Here is a 16495-nt window from a genome sequence, read left to right as displayed (position 1 = left end):
AAAGTATGTCTTAGGGAGAAGGAATGTAACAACATAACGTTGAGGAAAGAGTTAAAAGCCAAAGTCCTGGAATCTGAAAGTCAGATAAAGGAGCTGGCAAGGCAACGTTTTACTATCGACCGCCTGGAAAAATGCCTTAAGGTTAAAACTAAGCAAATAATTAAATTTGAAAATGAGACGCAGGAATCTGGGAAGAAAATTTCATCCCAAGAAAATAACATAGCCCGTCTGAAAACTGCTCTTAGCAAAGCAGAAAACGATCTGGAACTGGAGATAAAGAGAAGTGAAAATCTTAGGTCTGATAAAGTGCTCCTTTCTGAGACAAAGTTCTGCATTGAGAACGAACTCTATACAGCTAGAGACACTATAAAGACACTTCAGAATAAAATCAAAGAAAAGGCTCAAGAACTCCAAGAGACAAACGTAGACCTTGCCAATGCTAAGACCAGCTATAATGCTGTAAAGACTGAGCTGGACATTATCAAACTGCAGCAGGCAGAACAAAAGAAAGAACACGAGAAACAGCTTAGCTCTGCAAATGACAACCTCTTCACAGTGAAGTCAAAGTTGACGCAAACTGTGGAGGACAAAGAAGAGGTTGAGAAAGCTCTGACAAAGTCCAAACACGCAGTATTTAAGCTTGAGCAAGTAATAGAAGAACTGGAAACTGACATTGGCATTCAACGACAAAAGAATGCAGTACAGACAAAAGAAAATGACGATCTGCTGCAACAGCTGAAGGGACTTTATGACACGCTCGGCCACACTTTGCAAGTCGAGAAAAAAGCCTCCCCAGAGCAGCAAAGAAAGGATGGGGATGAACAAATAGCCCGGAAAAAGGTGAGATTTGACCTGAGCAATACAGAATACTTTCCATCCAAAGACGACAATGAGCTGAAAGAACAACAGAAAGAAGTTAGAGACCTTAAGGGTAAAATGGGTAACAAGCTTACCACATATGACAGTAAGCTAAAAGCAGTGCATGGCCTGCTACCTCCTATTTCCACTAGGGCCCGGTCTAAAACTGTAGACAACTCAAAGAAGCAGTCTGAGTCTAGGAGCTCACTCAACCTCAAGTCCACTGTTACTCCCAAGGCAGAAGAAGAAATGTTTCATCCCCATCCACCTGTACTTATTTCCCAGTCAACTCTACGTAGAGTACACAATCCTGGTACAAAAATACTCAAGCGCCGGCCTTCAGCCAAACCCGAACAAATCTAAAAAATCCTCCTACCAGTTCTCACACTGACTCCAAAGAAATAATCAGCTTTTAAGCTGGTTAAAAAATATCTATTTCTTTGTTTCCAAAGTCAAAATAAATCACAAAGAGACAATATTAGAAAAAAAATTTAATACCCGCCCATCCTGAGGGTATATTACATCCGTAACCCAGGAGAGGCTGTATTTGCTATAACATCATAAATGTAAGACAATAAGGACATCTCTGCATGTGTGAGGAAGTGACATGCATTTCATCTATGTCGCTTCATCACCCCCAACCGGTCGCGGTAGATGGCCGCCCCTCACTGAGCCTGGTTCTACTGAAGGTGTCTTCCTGTTAAAAGGGAGTTTTTCCTTCCCACTGTCGCCAAGTGCTTGCTCATAGGGGATCTTCGGATTGTTGGGTTTTCTCTGCGTTATTGTAGGGATGTTACCTTGCAATATTATATTATATATTATAATATAATATTGTAGGGATGTTACCTTGCAATATTATATTATATATTATAATATAATAAAGGTTTAAAATTGGCACAAATAAAATTGATGTGAACTGAGTTTTTCTTTTGATGTGTACAAGTGGTTGTATTTGAGTACTTTTGATCTGCTTTTATTCACTACTACGCACACACTGGCTTCAAAAATACAAAGTGATGGCAGTCCCCATGAAAAGGGAATTTTGGCTTCATTTTTGTACAGTGGCAGGAAGTGGAGTGAGGTTATTAAAATAGGCTTTTCTCAGCTATTTTTAAAGCTACATTTTAGTTAGTTTTTAGTTAGCGAACCTTTAGTTACTGTGGCCAAATACATATTTCATTTTTTAAAGTAAACACATTTTCAGTCATTCGCAGTCAGACATTGAGGAAAAGCACATGTTCGGTAGCTAATCCTTGTATTTACCCTGACAGTGAAGACATCGTGGACAGCGGAGAATCTCCCGGTGGTGGAGCAGACTGGGACAGACTTCCACTGATGAAAAAGAGAGTCACGATGGATATTATAAAAATTAAATAAAAAAAGATTCACACCAAAAGATTTGTGATCTACACAATCCAAGCTGATCAACGATGAGCTCAGTATTTTCATTTAATATATTTTTCATCTGCTTGAATGTTTCCTGGTTCACACAGTGCTCAACCTGCTAGATTTTTGTTTGTTATTAATTTATTTTAAATGTCTAATCTTATCTTTGAATCAAACATTCATACATATATACACTATGTTCATTATAATAAGATACATATATACTGTCAGACACCACTCTGACATTCCATTCATGCTCAGCTGAATATTAAAATGGAAAAATATGTGTCATCTCTGCATACGCTATGATCATTATAAAATGACATGAAATATTAAAACTGAGCTTAATCTTCAACATAAGCAGTAGTCATATAAATTCATATACTCTTAAGCACAAATGGTGAAAGTTTTTCTGCAGAATAAGTACTTGCACCTTTTGTGATGTTCGCCAGTATTAGTTGTATCTGTATTGCGGTGTTCTGATAGTATGGCTTCTTATACTGAAGAAATGGGTCTAAATAAATAACTAAATAAATCCTCCAGCACTCGTTATTGTCACCTATTGCTAATGTTTTGACGCTGGTAGCCTCTCATACGCTGTAAGAATTTAATTCAACTGTTTATCACAGAAAAAGTGTGACTTGTAGGACACGTGAACCTAACACTAGCGGGCATAATGTTAGCTTAATAGTCAGCTCAACAGCTGTTGTTAGCTCCGGACAAGTGACTACAACAGCAGCGATGAGCCCCGATGAACGGATCCGGGGGCGGATGGGCTCGTACATAAATGGATCGATCCGGGCGGGATACGGTGGGAAACGACAGATACCTTAAACTTGAAGACAGGCCAAGTAGAAGGATCGCTAAAGTCTGCTAAAAAAAAAATCGCAATGCAAGCTGATCAAACTTGCAAAGACACAAATTCAAATGTAACCCATTCTGGAACAAAATGACATCATAATAGACTGTCCTTTGAATGTCACGACGTTCGGCGATAACGTCACTTGAACTCCTTTGAAGACAGTTCTGGGGGCGGAGTCAGATCCTATAAATATCCCCCAAGTACATACCTTGAACCCATAGATCGCTATAGTTCTGAAGTAAGTAGGGTTTCAGTTTCCACTTGCGAACACTTTGTCGTCTCATTGAGTAGATCATTTTTCAAACACAGAATAACAGGTCGTATAAACTAAACTAAATACATTCATTTCGAAATGACTTCCCTAAGCTACTTTGATATGCAGATGCTCAGAAATGAGATAGAAAATTACAAACAAGCTGAAAAACTTCAGCTTGAGGAAATCCAAGAAAAGAATTGTAGGATTTCAAGTCTTGAGGCATCTTTGAAAAAAGAGCAGGGACTGGTTGCAAAGATGAAAGAGGAGTCCAAAGAAATGCAGGTGCTCAGAAATGAAATACAAAAGTACAAACAAGCTGAAAAGCTTCAGCTTGAGGAAATCGATGAAAAGAATTCTAAGATTTCAAGTCTTGAGGCATCTTTGAAAGAAGAACAGGAACTGGTTGCTAAGATGACAGAGGAATCCAAAGATGAAAAGATGGAAAAAATGGAAAATGTTTTGCTGGAAACCAAATCCCAGCTAAGGTCCGCAGAGTCACAGAATGTAGATCTCACAAACAAATATGAGGCAAAAATTCGGGCTCTTCGTAAGGCAATCAAACACCTTGAAAATAAGTGTGCCACTGAAAAAACGATGCGGGACAAGAAAGAAAAGGAGGTGGAATCTCTGGTTGTCCTTAAAATCCAAAATGAGCAGGAAAACCAAGAACTCAAGATGAAGCTAAGCAAGACGACTGAGGAAAAAAATGAAAATGTTAAAGAACTGCAGAAACAAAATGAGCAGCTTCAGACTGAGATTCAGAACAATGAGAAGTACATTCATCGTAATGACTTCCTTGAAAGAAGGATAGACGAGCTTCTTACACTACCTGGGGAGGTGTACTGCCATCAACAGAAAGTTAAAAGTGTGGAAGAAGAAAAAGAGAAACTACAGGCTGAACTTAAAAAGTGTCAAAGACAAAATGAGGAGTATAAAGCGGGAAAGCGCTGGGCAATAGACGAGAAAAACAAACTGACAAAGAAAAATGATGAACTGAAAGTATGTCTTAGGGAGAAGGAATGTAACAACATAACGTTGAGGAAAGAGTTAAAAGCCAAAGTCCTGGAATCTGAAAGTCAGATAAAGGAGCTGGCAAGGCAACGTTTTACTATCGACCGCCTGGAAAAATGCCTTAAGGTTAAAACTAAGCAAATAATTAAATTTGAAAATGAGACGCAGGAATCTGGGAAGAAAATTTCATCCCAAGAAAATAACATAGCCCGTCTGAAAACTGCTCTTAGCAAAGCAGAAAACGATCTGGAACTGGAGATAAAGAGAAGTGAAAATCTTAGGTCTGATAAAGTGCTCCTTTCTGAGACAAAGTTCTGCATTGAGAACGAACTCTATACAGCTAGAGACACTATAAAGACACTTCAGAATAAAATCAAAGAAAAGGCTCAAGAACTCCAAGAGACAAACGTAGACCTTGCCAATGCTAAGACCAGCTATAATGCTGTAAAGACTGAGCTGGACATTATCAAACTGCAGCAGGCAGAACAAAAGAAAGAACACGAGAAACAGCTTAGCTCTGCAAATGACAACCTCTTCACAGTGAAGTCAAAGTTGACGCAAACTGTGGAGGACAAAGAAGAGGTTGAGAAAGCTCTGACAAAGTCCAAACACGCAGTATTTAAGCTTGAGCAAGTAATAGAAGAACTGGAAACTGACATTGGCATTCAACGACAAAAGAATGCAGTACAGAAAAAAGAAAATGACGATCTGCTGCAACAGCTGAAGGGACTTTATGACACGCTCGGCCACACTTTGCAAGTCGAGAAAAAAGCCTCCCCAGAGCAGCAAAGAAAGGATGGGGATGAACAAATAGCCCGGAAAAAGGTGAGATTTGACCTGAGCAATACAGAATACTTTCCATCCAAAGACGACAATGAGCTGAAAGAACAACAGAAAGAAGTTAGAGACCTTAAGGGTAAAATGGGTAACAAGCTTACCACATATGACAGTAAGCTAAAAGCAGTGCATGGCCTGCTACCTCCTATTTCCACTAGGGCCCGGTCTAAAACTGTAGACAACTCAAAGAAGCAGTCTGAGTCTAGGAGCTCACTCAACCTCAAGTCCACTGTTACTCCCAAGGCAGAAGAAGAAATGTTTCATCCCCATCCACCTGTACTTATTTCCCAGTCAACTCTACGTAGAGTATACAATCCTGGTACAAAAATACTCAAGCGCCGGCCTTCAGCCAAACCCGAACAAATCTAAAAAATCCTCCTACCAGTTCTCACACTGACTCCAAAGAAATAATCAGCTTTTAAGCTGGTTAAAAAAGATCTATTTCTTTGTTTCCAAAGTCAAAATAAATCACAAAGAGACAATATTAGAAAAAAAATTTAATACCCGCCCATCCTGAGGGTATATTACATCCGTAACCCAGGAGAGGCTGTATTTGCTATAACATCATAAATGTAAGACAATAAGGACATCTCTGCATGTGTGAGGAAGTGACATGCATTTCATCTATGTCACTTCATCACCCCCAACCGGTCGCGGTAGATGGCCGCCCCTCACTGAGCCTGGTTCTACTGAAGGTGTCTTCCTGTTAAAAGGGAGTTTTTCCTTCCCACTGTCGCCAAGTGCTTGCTCATAGGGGATCTTCGGATTGTTGGGTTTTCTCTGCGTTATTGTAGGGATGTTACCTTGCAATATTATATTATATATTATAATATAATATTGTAGGGATGTTACCTTGCAATATTATATTATATATTATAATATAATAAAGGTTTAAAATTGGCACAAATAAAATTGATGTGAACTGAGTTTTTCTTTTGATGTGTACAAGTGGTTGTATTTGAGTACTTTTGATCTGCTTTTATTCACTACTACGCACACACTGGCTTCAAAAATACAAAGTGATGGCAGTCCCCATGAAAAGGGAATTTTGGCTTCATTTTTGTACAGTGGCAGGAAGTGGAGTGAGGTTATTAAAATAGGCTTTTCTCAGCTATTTTTAAAGCTACATTTTAGTTAGTTTTTAGTTAGCGAACCTTTAGTTACTGTGGCCAAATACATATTTCATTTTTTAAAGTAAACACATTTTCAGTCATTCGCAGTCAGACATTGAGGAAAAGCACATGTTCGGTAGCTAATCCTTGTATTTACCCTGACAGTGAAGACATCGTGGACAGCGGAGAATCTCCCGGTGGTGGAGCAGACTGGGACAGACTTCCACTGATGAAAAAGAGAGTCACGATGGATATTATAAAAATTAAATAAAAAAAGATTCACACCAAAAGATTTGTGATCTACACAATCCAAGCTGATCAACGATGAGCTCAGTATTTTCATTTAATATATTTTTCATCTGCTTGAATGTTTCCTGGTTCACACAGTGCTCAACCTGCTAGATTTTTGTTTGTTATTAATTTATTTTAAATGTCTAATCTTATCTTTGAATCAAACATTCATACATATATACACTATGTTCATTATAATAAGATACATATATACTGTCAGACACCACTCTGACATTCCATTCATGCTCAGCTGAATATTAAAATGGAAAAATATGTGTCATCTCTGCATACGCTATGATCATTATAAAATGACATGAAATATTAAAACTGAGCTTAATCTTCAACATAAGCAGTAGTCATATAAATTCATATACTCTTAAGCACAAATGGTGAAAGTTTTTCTGCAGAATAAGTACTTGCACCTTTTGTGATGTTCGCCAGTATTAGTTGTATCTGTATTGCGGTGTTCTGATAGTATGGCTTCTTATACTGAAGAAATGGGTCTAAATAAATAACTAAATAAATCCTCCAGCACTCGTTATTGTCACCTATTGCTAATGTTTTGACGCTGGTAGCCTCTCATACGCTGTAAGAATTTAATTCAACTGTTTATCACAGAAAAAGTGTGACTTGTAGGACACGTGAACCTAACACTAGCGGGCATAATGTTAGCTTAATAGTCAGCTCAACAGCTGTTGTTAGCTCCGGACAAGTGACTACAACAGCAGCGATGAGCCCCGATGAACGGATCCGGGGGCGGATGGGCTCGTACATAAATGGATCGATCCGGGCGGGATACGGTGGGAAACGACAGATACCTTAAACTTGAAGACAGGCCAAGTAGAAGGATCGCTAAAGTCTGCTAAAAAAAAAATCGCAATGCAAGCTGATCAAACTTGCAAAGACACAAATTCAAATGTAACCCATTCTGGAACAAAATGACATCATAATAGACTGTCCTTTGAATGTCACGACGTTCGGCGATAACGTCACTTGAACTCCTTTGAAGACAGTTCTGGGGGCGGAGTCAGATCCTATAAATATCCCCCAAGTACATACCTTGAACCCATAGATCGCTATAGTTCTGAAGTAAGTAGGGTTTCAGTTTCCACTTGCGAACACTTTGTCGTCTCATTGAGTAGATCATTTTTCAAACACAGAATAACAGGTCGTATAAACTAAACTAAATACATTCATTTCGAAATGACTTCCCTAAGCTACTTTGATATGCAGATGCTCAGAAATGAGATAGAAAATTACAAACAAGCTGAAAAACTTCAGCTTGAGGAAATCCAAGAAAAGAATTGTAGGATTTCAAGTCTTGAGGCATCTTTGAAAAAAGAGCAGGGACTGGTTGCAAAGATGAAAGACGAGTCCAAAGAAATGCAGGTGCTCAGAAATGAAATACAAAAGTACAAACAAGCTGAAAAGCTTCAGCTTGAGGAAATCGATGAAAAGAATTCTAAGATTTCAAGTCTTGAGGCATCTTTGAAAGAAGAACAGGAACTGGTTGCTAAGATGACAGAGGAATCCAAAGATGAAAAGATGGAAAAAATGGAAAATGTTTTGCTGGAAACCAAATCCCAGCTAAGGTCCGCAGAGTCACAGAATGTAGATCTCACAAACAAATATGAGGCAAAAATTCGGGCTCTTCGTAAGGCAATCAAACACCTTGAAAATAAGTGTGCCACTGAAAAAACGATGCGGGACAAGAAAGAAAAGGAGGTGGAATCTCTGGTTGTCCTTAAAATCCAAAATGAGCAGGAAAACCAAGAACTCAAGATGAAGCTAAGCAAGACGACTGAGGAAAAAAATGAAAATGTTAAAGAACTGCAGAAACAAAATGAGCAGCTTCAGACTGAGATTCAGAACAATGAGAAGTACATTCATCGTAATGACTTCCTTGAAAGAAGGATAGACGAGCTTCTTACACTACCTGGGGAGGTGTACTGCCATCAACAGAAAGTTAAAAGTGTGGAAGAAGAAAAAGAGAAACTACAGGCTGAACTTAAAAAGTGTCAAAGACAAAATGAGGAGTATAAAGCGGGAAAGCGCTGGGCAATAGACGAGAAAAACAAACTGACAAAGAAAAATGATGAACTGAAAGTATGTCTTAGGGAGAAGGAATGTAACAACATAACGTTGAGGAAAGAGTTAAAAGCCAAAGTCCTGGAATCTGAAAGTCAGATAAAGGAGCTGGCAAGGCAACGTTTTACTATCGACCGCCTGGAAAAATGCCTTAAGGTTAAAACTAAGCAAATAATTAAATTTGAAAATGAGACGCAGGAATCTGGGAAGAAAATTTCATCCCAAGAAAATAACATAGCCCGTCTGAAAACTGCTCTTAGCAAAGCAGAAAACGATCTGGAACTGGAGATAAAGAGAAGTGAAAATCTTAGGTCTGATAAAGTGCTCCTTTCTGAGACAAAGTTCTGCATTGAGAACGAACTCTATACAGCTAGAGACACTATAAAGACACTTCAGAATAAAATCAAAGAAAAGGCTCAAGAACTCCAAGAGACAAACGTAGACCTTGCCAATGCTAAGACCAGCTATAATGCTGTAAAGACTGAGCTGGACATTATCAAACTGCAGCAGGCAGAACAAAAGAAAGAACACGAGAAACAGCTTAGCTCTGCAAATGACAACCTCTTCACAGTGAAGTCAAAGTTGACGCAAACTGTGGAGGACAAAGAAGAGGTTGAGAAAGCTCTGACAAAGTCCAAACACGCAGTATTTAAGCTTGAGCAAGTAATAGAAGAACTGGAAACTGACATTGGCATTCAACGACAAAAGAATGCAGTACAGACAAAAGAAAATGACGATCTGCTGCAACAGCTGAAGGGACTTTATGACACGCTCGGCCACACTGTGCAAGTCGAGAAAAAAGCCTCCCCAGAGCAGCAAAGAAAGGATGGGGATGAACAAATAGCCCGGAAAAAGGTGAGATTTGACCTGAGCAATACGGAATACTTTCCATCCAAAGACGACAATGAGCTGAAAGAACAACAGAAAGAAGTTAGAGACCTTAAGGGTAAAATGGGTAACAAGCTTACCACATATGACAGTAAGCTAAAAGCAGTGCATGGCCTGCTACCTCCTATTTCCACTAGGGCCCGGTCTAAAACTGTAGACAACTCAAAGAAGCAGTCTGAGTCTAGGAGCTCACTCAACCTCAAGTCCACTGTTACTCCCAAGGCAGAAGAAGAAATGTTTCATCCCCATCCACCTGTACTTATTTCCCAGTCAACTCTACGTAGAGTATACAATCCTGGTACAAAAATACTCAAGCGCCGGCCTTCAGCCAAACCCGAACAAATCTAAAAAATCCTCCTACCAGTTCTCACACTGACTCCAAAGAAATAATCAGCTTTTAAGCTGGTTAAAAAAGATCTATTTCTTTGTTTCCAAAGTCAAAATAAATCACAAAGAGACAATATTAGAAAAAAAATTTAATACCCGCCCATCCTGAGGGTATATTACATCCGTAACCCAGGAGAGGCTGTATTTGCTATAACATCATAAATGTAAGACAATAAGGACATCTCTGCATGTGTGAGGAAGTGACATGCATTTCATCTATGTCGCTTCATCACCCCCAACCGGTCGCGGTAGATGGCCGCCCCTCACTGAGCCTGGTTCTACTGAAGGTGTCTTCCTGTTAAAAGGGAGTTTTTCCTTCCCACTGTCGCCAAGTGCTTGCTCATAGGGGATCTTCGGATTGTTGGGTTTTCTCTGCGTTATTGTAGGGATGTTACCTTGCAATATTATATTATATATTATAATATAATATTGTAGGGATGTTACCTTGCAATATTATATTATATATTATAATATAATAAAGGTTTAAAATTGGCACAAATAAAATTGATGTGAACTGAGTTTTTCTTTTGATGTGTACAAGTGGTTGTATTTGAGTACTTTTGATCTGCTTTTATTCACTACTACGCACACACTGGCTTCAAAAATACAAAGTGATGGCAGTCCCCATGAAAAGGGAATTTTGGCTTCATTTTTGTACAGTGGCAGGAAGTGGAGTGAGGTTATTAAAATAGGCTTTTCTCAGCTATTTTTAAAGCTACATTTTAGTTAGTTTTTAGTTAGCGAACCTTTAGTTACTGTGGCCAAATACATATTTCATTTTTTAAAGTAAACACATTTTCAGTCATTCGCAGTCAGACATTGAGGAAAAGCACATGTTCGGTAGCTAATCCTTGTATTTACCCTGACAGTGAAGACATCGTGGACAGCGGAGAATCTCCCGGTGGTGGAGCAGACTGGGACAGACTTCCACTGATGAAAAAGAGAGTCACGATGGATATTATAAAAATTAAATAAAAAAAGATTCACACCAAAAGATTTGTGATCTACACAATCCAAGCTGATCAACGATGAGCTCAGTATTTTCATTTAATATATTTTTCATCTGCTTGAATGTTTCCTGGTTCACACAGTGCTCAACCTGCTAGATTTTTGTTTGTTATTAATTTATTTTAAATGTCTAATCTTATCTTTGAATCAAACATTCATACATATATACACTATGTTCATTATAATAAGATACATATATACTGTCAGACACCACTCTGACATTCCATTCATGCTCAGCTGAATATTAAAATGGAAAAATATGTGTCATCTCTGCATACGCTATGATCATTATAGAATGACATGAAATATTAAAACTGAGCTTAATCTTCAACATAAGCAGTAGTCATATAAATTCATATACTCTTAAGCACAAATGGTGAAAGTTTTTCTGCAGAATAAGTACTTGCACCTTTTGTGATGTTCGCCAGTATTAGTTGTATCTGTATTGCGGTGTTCTGATAGTATGGCTTCTTATACTGAAGAAATGGGTCTAAATAAATAACTAAATAAATCCTCCAGCACTCGTTATTGTCACCTATTGCTAATGTTTTGACGCTGGTAGCCTCTCATACGCTGTAAGAATTTAATTCAACTGTTTATCACAGAAAAAGTGTGACTTGTAGGACACGTGAACCTAACACTAGCGGGCATAATGTTAGCTTAATAGTCAGCTCAACAGCTGTTGTTAGCTCCGGACAAGTGACTACAACAGCAGCGATGAGCCCCGATGAACGGATCCGGGGGCGGATGGGCTCGTACATAAATGGATCGATCCGGGCGGGATACGGTGGGAAACGACAGATACCTTAAACTTGAAGACAGGCCAAGTAGAAGGATCGCTAAAGTCTGCTAAAAAAAAAATCGCAATGCAAGCTGATCAAACTTGCAAAGACACAAATTCAAATGTAACCCATTCTGGAACAAAATGACATCATAATAGACTGTCCTTTGAATGTCACGACGTTCGGCGATAACGTCACTTGAACTCCTTTGAAGACAGTTCTGGGGGCGGAGTCAGATCCTATAAATATCCCCCAAGTACATACCTTGAACCCATAGATCGCTATAGTTCTGAAGTAAGTAGGGTTTCAGTTTCCACTTGCGAACACTTTGTCGTCTCATTGAGTAGATCATTTTTCAAACACAGAATAACAGGTCGTATAAACTAAACTAAATACATTCATTTCGAAATGACTTCCCTAAGCTACTTTGATATGCAGATGCTCAGAAATGAGATAGAAAATTACAAACAAGCTGAAAAACTTCAGCTTGAGGAAATCCAAGAAAAGAATTGTAGGATTTCAAGTCTTGAGGCATCTTTGAAAAAAGAGCAGGGACTGGTTGCAAAGATGAAAGAGGAGTCCAAAGAAATGCAGGTGCTCAGAAATGAAATACAAAAGTACAAACAAGCTGAAAAGCTTCAGCTTGAGGAAATCGATGAAAAGAATTCTAAGATTTCAAGTCTTGAGGCATCTTTGAAAGAAGAACAGGAACTGGTTGCTAAGATGACAGAGGAATCCAAAGATGAAAAGATGGAAAAAATGGAAAATGTTTTGCTGGAAACCAAATCCCAGCTAAGGTCCGCAGAGTCACAGAATGTAGATCTCACAAACAAATATGAGGCAAAAATTCGGGCTCTTCGTAAGGCAATCAAACACCTTGAAAATAAGTGTGCCACTGAAAAAACGATGCGGGACAAGAAAGAAAAGGAGGTGGAATCTCTGGTTGTCCTTAAAATCCAAAATGAGCAGGAAAACCAAGAACTCAAGATGAAGCTAAGCAAGACGACTGAGGAAAAAAATGAAAATGTTAAAGAACTGCAGAAACAAAATGAGCAGCTTCAGACTGAGATTCAGAACAATGAGAAGTACATTCATCGTAATGACTTCCTTGAAAGAAGGATAGACGAGCTTCTTACACTACCTGGGGAGGTGTACTGCCATCAACAGAAAGTTAAAAGTGTGGAAGAAGAAAAAGAGAAACTACAGGCTGAACTTAAAAAGTGTCAAAGACAAAATGAGGAGTATAAAGCGGGAAAGCGCTGGGCAATAGACGAGAAAAACAAACTGACAAAGAAAAATGATGAACTGAAAGTATGTCTTAGGGAGAAGGAATGTAACAACATAACGTTGAGGAAAGAGTTAAAAGCCAAAGTCCTGGAATCTGAAAGTCAGATAAAGGAGCTGGCAAGGCAACGTTTTACTATCGACCGCCTGGAAAAATGCCTTAAGGTTAAAACTAAGCAAATAATTAAATTTGAAAATGAGACGCAGGAATCTGGGAAGAAAATTTCATCCCAAGAAAATAACATAGCCCGTCTGAAAACTGCTCTTAGCAAAGCAGAAAACGATCTGGAACTGGAGATAAAGAGAAGTGAAAATCTTAGGTCTGATAAAGTGCTCCTTTCTGAGACAAAGTTCTGCATTGAGAACGAACTCTATACAGCTAGAGACACTATAAAGACACTTCAGAATAAAATCAAAGAAAAGGCTCAAGAACTCCAAGAGACAAACGTAGACCTTGCCAATGCTAAGACCAGCTATAATGCTGTAAAGACTGAGCTGGACATTATCAAACTGCAGCAGGCAGAACAAAAGAAAGAACACGAGAAACAGCTTAGCTCTGCAAATGACAACCTCTTCACAGTGAAGTCAAAGTTGACGCAAACTGTGGAGGACAAAGAAGAGGTTGAGAAAGCTCTGACAAAGTCCAAACACGCAGTATTTAAGCTTGAGCAAGTAATAGAAGAACTGGAAACTGACATTGGCATTCAACGACAAAAGAATGCAGTACAGACAAAAGAAAATGACGATCTGCTGCAACAGCTGAAGGGACTTTATGACACGCTCGGCCACACTGTGCAAGTCGAGAAAAAAGCCTCCCCAGAGCAGCAAAGAAAGGATGGGGATGAACAAATAGCCCGGAAAAAGGTGAGATTTGACCTGAGCAATACGGAATACTTTCCATCCAAAGACGACAATGAGCTGAAAGAACAACAGAAAGAAGTTAGAGACCTTAAGGGTAAAATGGGTAACAAGCTTACCACATATGACAGTAAGCTAAAAGCAGTGCATGGCCTGCTACCTCCTATTTCCACTAGGGCCCGGTCTAAAACTGTAGACAACTCAAAGAAGCAGTCTGAGTCTAGGAGCTCACTCAACCTCAAGTCCACTGTTACTCCCAAGGCAGAAGAAGAAATGTTTCATCCCCATCCACCTGTACTTATTTCCCAGTCAACTCTACGTAGAGTATACAATCCTGGTACAAAAATACTCAAGCGCCGGCCTTCAGCCAAACCCGAACAAATCTAAAAAATCCTCCTACCAGTTCTCACACTGACTCCAAAGAAATAATCAGCTTTTAAGCTGGTTAAAAAAGATCTATTTCTTTGTTTCCAAAGTCAAAATAAATCACAAAGAGACAATATTAGAAAAAAAATTTAATACCCGCCCATCCTGAGGGTATATTACATCCGTAACCCAGGAGAGGCTGTATTTGCTATAACATCATAAATGTAAGACAATAAGGACATCTCTGCATGTGTGAGGAAGTGACATGCATTTCATCTATGTCGCTTCATCACCCCCAACCGGTCGCGGTAGATGGCCGCCCCTCACTGAGCCTGGTTCTACTGAAGGTGTCTTCCTGTTAAAAGGGAGTTTTTCCTTCCCACTGTCGCCAAGTGCTTGCTCATAGGGGATCTTCGGATTGTTGGGTTTTCTCTGCGTTATTGTAGGGATGTTACCTTGCAATATTATATTATATATTATAATATAATATTGTAGGGATGTTACCTTGCAATATTATATTATATATTATAATATAATAAAGGTTTAAAATTGGCACAAATAAAATTGATGTGAACTGAGTTTTTCTTTTGATGTGTACAAGTGGTTGTATTTGAGTACTTTTGATCTGCTTTTATTCACTACTACGCACACACTGGCTTCAAAAATACAAAGTGATGGCAGTCCCCATGAAAAGGGAATTTTGGCTTCATTTTTGTACAGTGGCAGGAAGTGGAGTGAGGTTATTAAAATAGGCTTTTCTCAGCTATTTTTAAAGCTACATTTTAGTTAGTTTTTAGTTAGCGAACCTTTAGTTACTGTGGCCAAATACATATTTCATTTTTTAAAGTAAACACATTTTCAGTCATTCGCAGTCAGACATTGAGGAAAAGCACATGTTCGGTAGCTAATCCTTGTATTTACCCTGACAGTGAAGACATCGTGGACAGCGGAGAATCTCCCGGTGGTGGAGCAGACTGGGACAGACTTCCACTGATGAAAAAGAGAGTCACGATGGATATTATAAAAATTAAATAAAAAAAGATTCACACCAAAAGATTTGTGATCTACACAATCCAAGCTGATCAACGATGAGCTCAGTATTTTCATTTAATATATTTTTCATCTGCTTGAATGTTTCCTGGTTCACACAGTGCTCAACCTGCTAGATTTTTGTTTGTTATTAATTTATTTTAAATGTCTAATCTTATCTTTGAATCAAACATTCATACATATATACACTATGTTCATTATAATAAGATACATATATACTGTCAGACACCACTCTGACATTCCATTCATGCTCAGCTGAATATTAAAATGGAAAAATATGTGTCATCTCTGCATACGCTATGATCATTATAGAATGACATGAAATATTAAAACTGAGCTTAATCTTCAACATAAGCAGTAGTCATATAAATTCATATACTCTTAAGCACAAATGGTGAAAGTTTTTCTGCAGAATAAGTACTTGCACCTTTTGTGATGTTCGCCAGTATTAGTTGTATCTGTATTGCGGTGTTCTGATAGTATGGCTTCTTATACTGAAGAAATGGGTCTAAATAAATAACTAAATAAATCCTCCAGCACTCGTTATTGTCACCTATTGCTAATGTTTTGACGCTGGTAGCCTCTCATACGCTGTAAGAATTTAATTCAACTGTTTATCACAGAAAAAGTGTGACTTGTAGGACACGTGAACCTAACACTAGCGGGCATAATGTTAGCTTAATAGTCAGCTCAACAGCTGTTGTTAGCTCCGGACAAGTGACTACAACAGCAGCGATGAGCCCCGATGAACGGATCCGGGGGCGGATGGGCTCGTACATAAATGGATCGATCCGGGCGGGATACGGTGGGAAACGACAGATACCTTAAACTTGAAGACAGGCCAAGTAGAAGGATCGCTAAAGTCTGCTAAAAAAAAAATCGCAATGCAAGCTGATCAAACTTGCAAAGACACAAATTCAAATGTAACCCATTCTGGAACAAAATGACATCATAATAGACTGTCCTTTGAATGTCACGACGTTCGGCGATAACGTCACTTGAACTCCTTTGAAGACAGTTCTGGGGGCGGAGTCAGATCCTATAAATATCCCCCAAGTACATACCTTGAACCCATAGATCGCTATAGTTCTGAAGTAAGTAGGGTTTCAGTTTCCACTTGCGAACACTTTGTCGTCTCATTGAGTAGATCATTTTTCAAACACAGAATAAC

At 38.8% G+C, this 16495-nt stretch overlaps 1 protein-coding gene across 1 annotated transcript; it reads left to right on the top strand.

Annotated features, from left to right (window-relative positions):
- Positions 1-2814: 2814 nt before the first annotated feature.
- LOC146364025 (uncharacterized) lies at positions 2815-5809 on the top strand. The gene has a single exon (XM_084917628.1). It carries the CDS (start codon positions 3459-3461, stop codon positions 5577-5579), a length of 2121 nt encoding a protein of 706 aa, XP_084773754.1. The 5' UTR covers positions 2815-3458; the 3' UTR covers positions 5580-5809.
- Positions 5810-16495: the final 10686 nt, after the last annotated feature.

Source organism: Perissodus microlepis, chromosome 20 (genome assembly GCF_051167445.1).
Source record: "Perissodus microlepis isolate ML-2025 ecotype Zambia chromosome 20, ASM5116744v1, whole genome shotgun sequence".
Lineage (NCBI taxonomy): Eukaryota > Metazoa > Chordata > Actinopteri > Cichliformes > Cichlidae > Perissodus > Perissodus microlepis.
The sequence above is the reverse complement of the archived record's forward strand: the minus strand, read 5'-3'. Positions and strand labels throughout refer to the sequence as shown.

What these genes read in the sequence shown, in the direction of transcription:
- LOC146364025 (XM_084917628.1), top strand. Translation starts at nt 3,459, where the DNA reads ATGACTTCCCTAAGCTACTTTGATATGCAGATGCTCAGAAATGAGATA.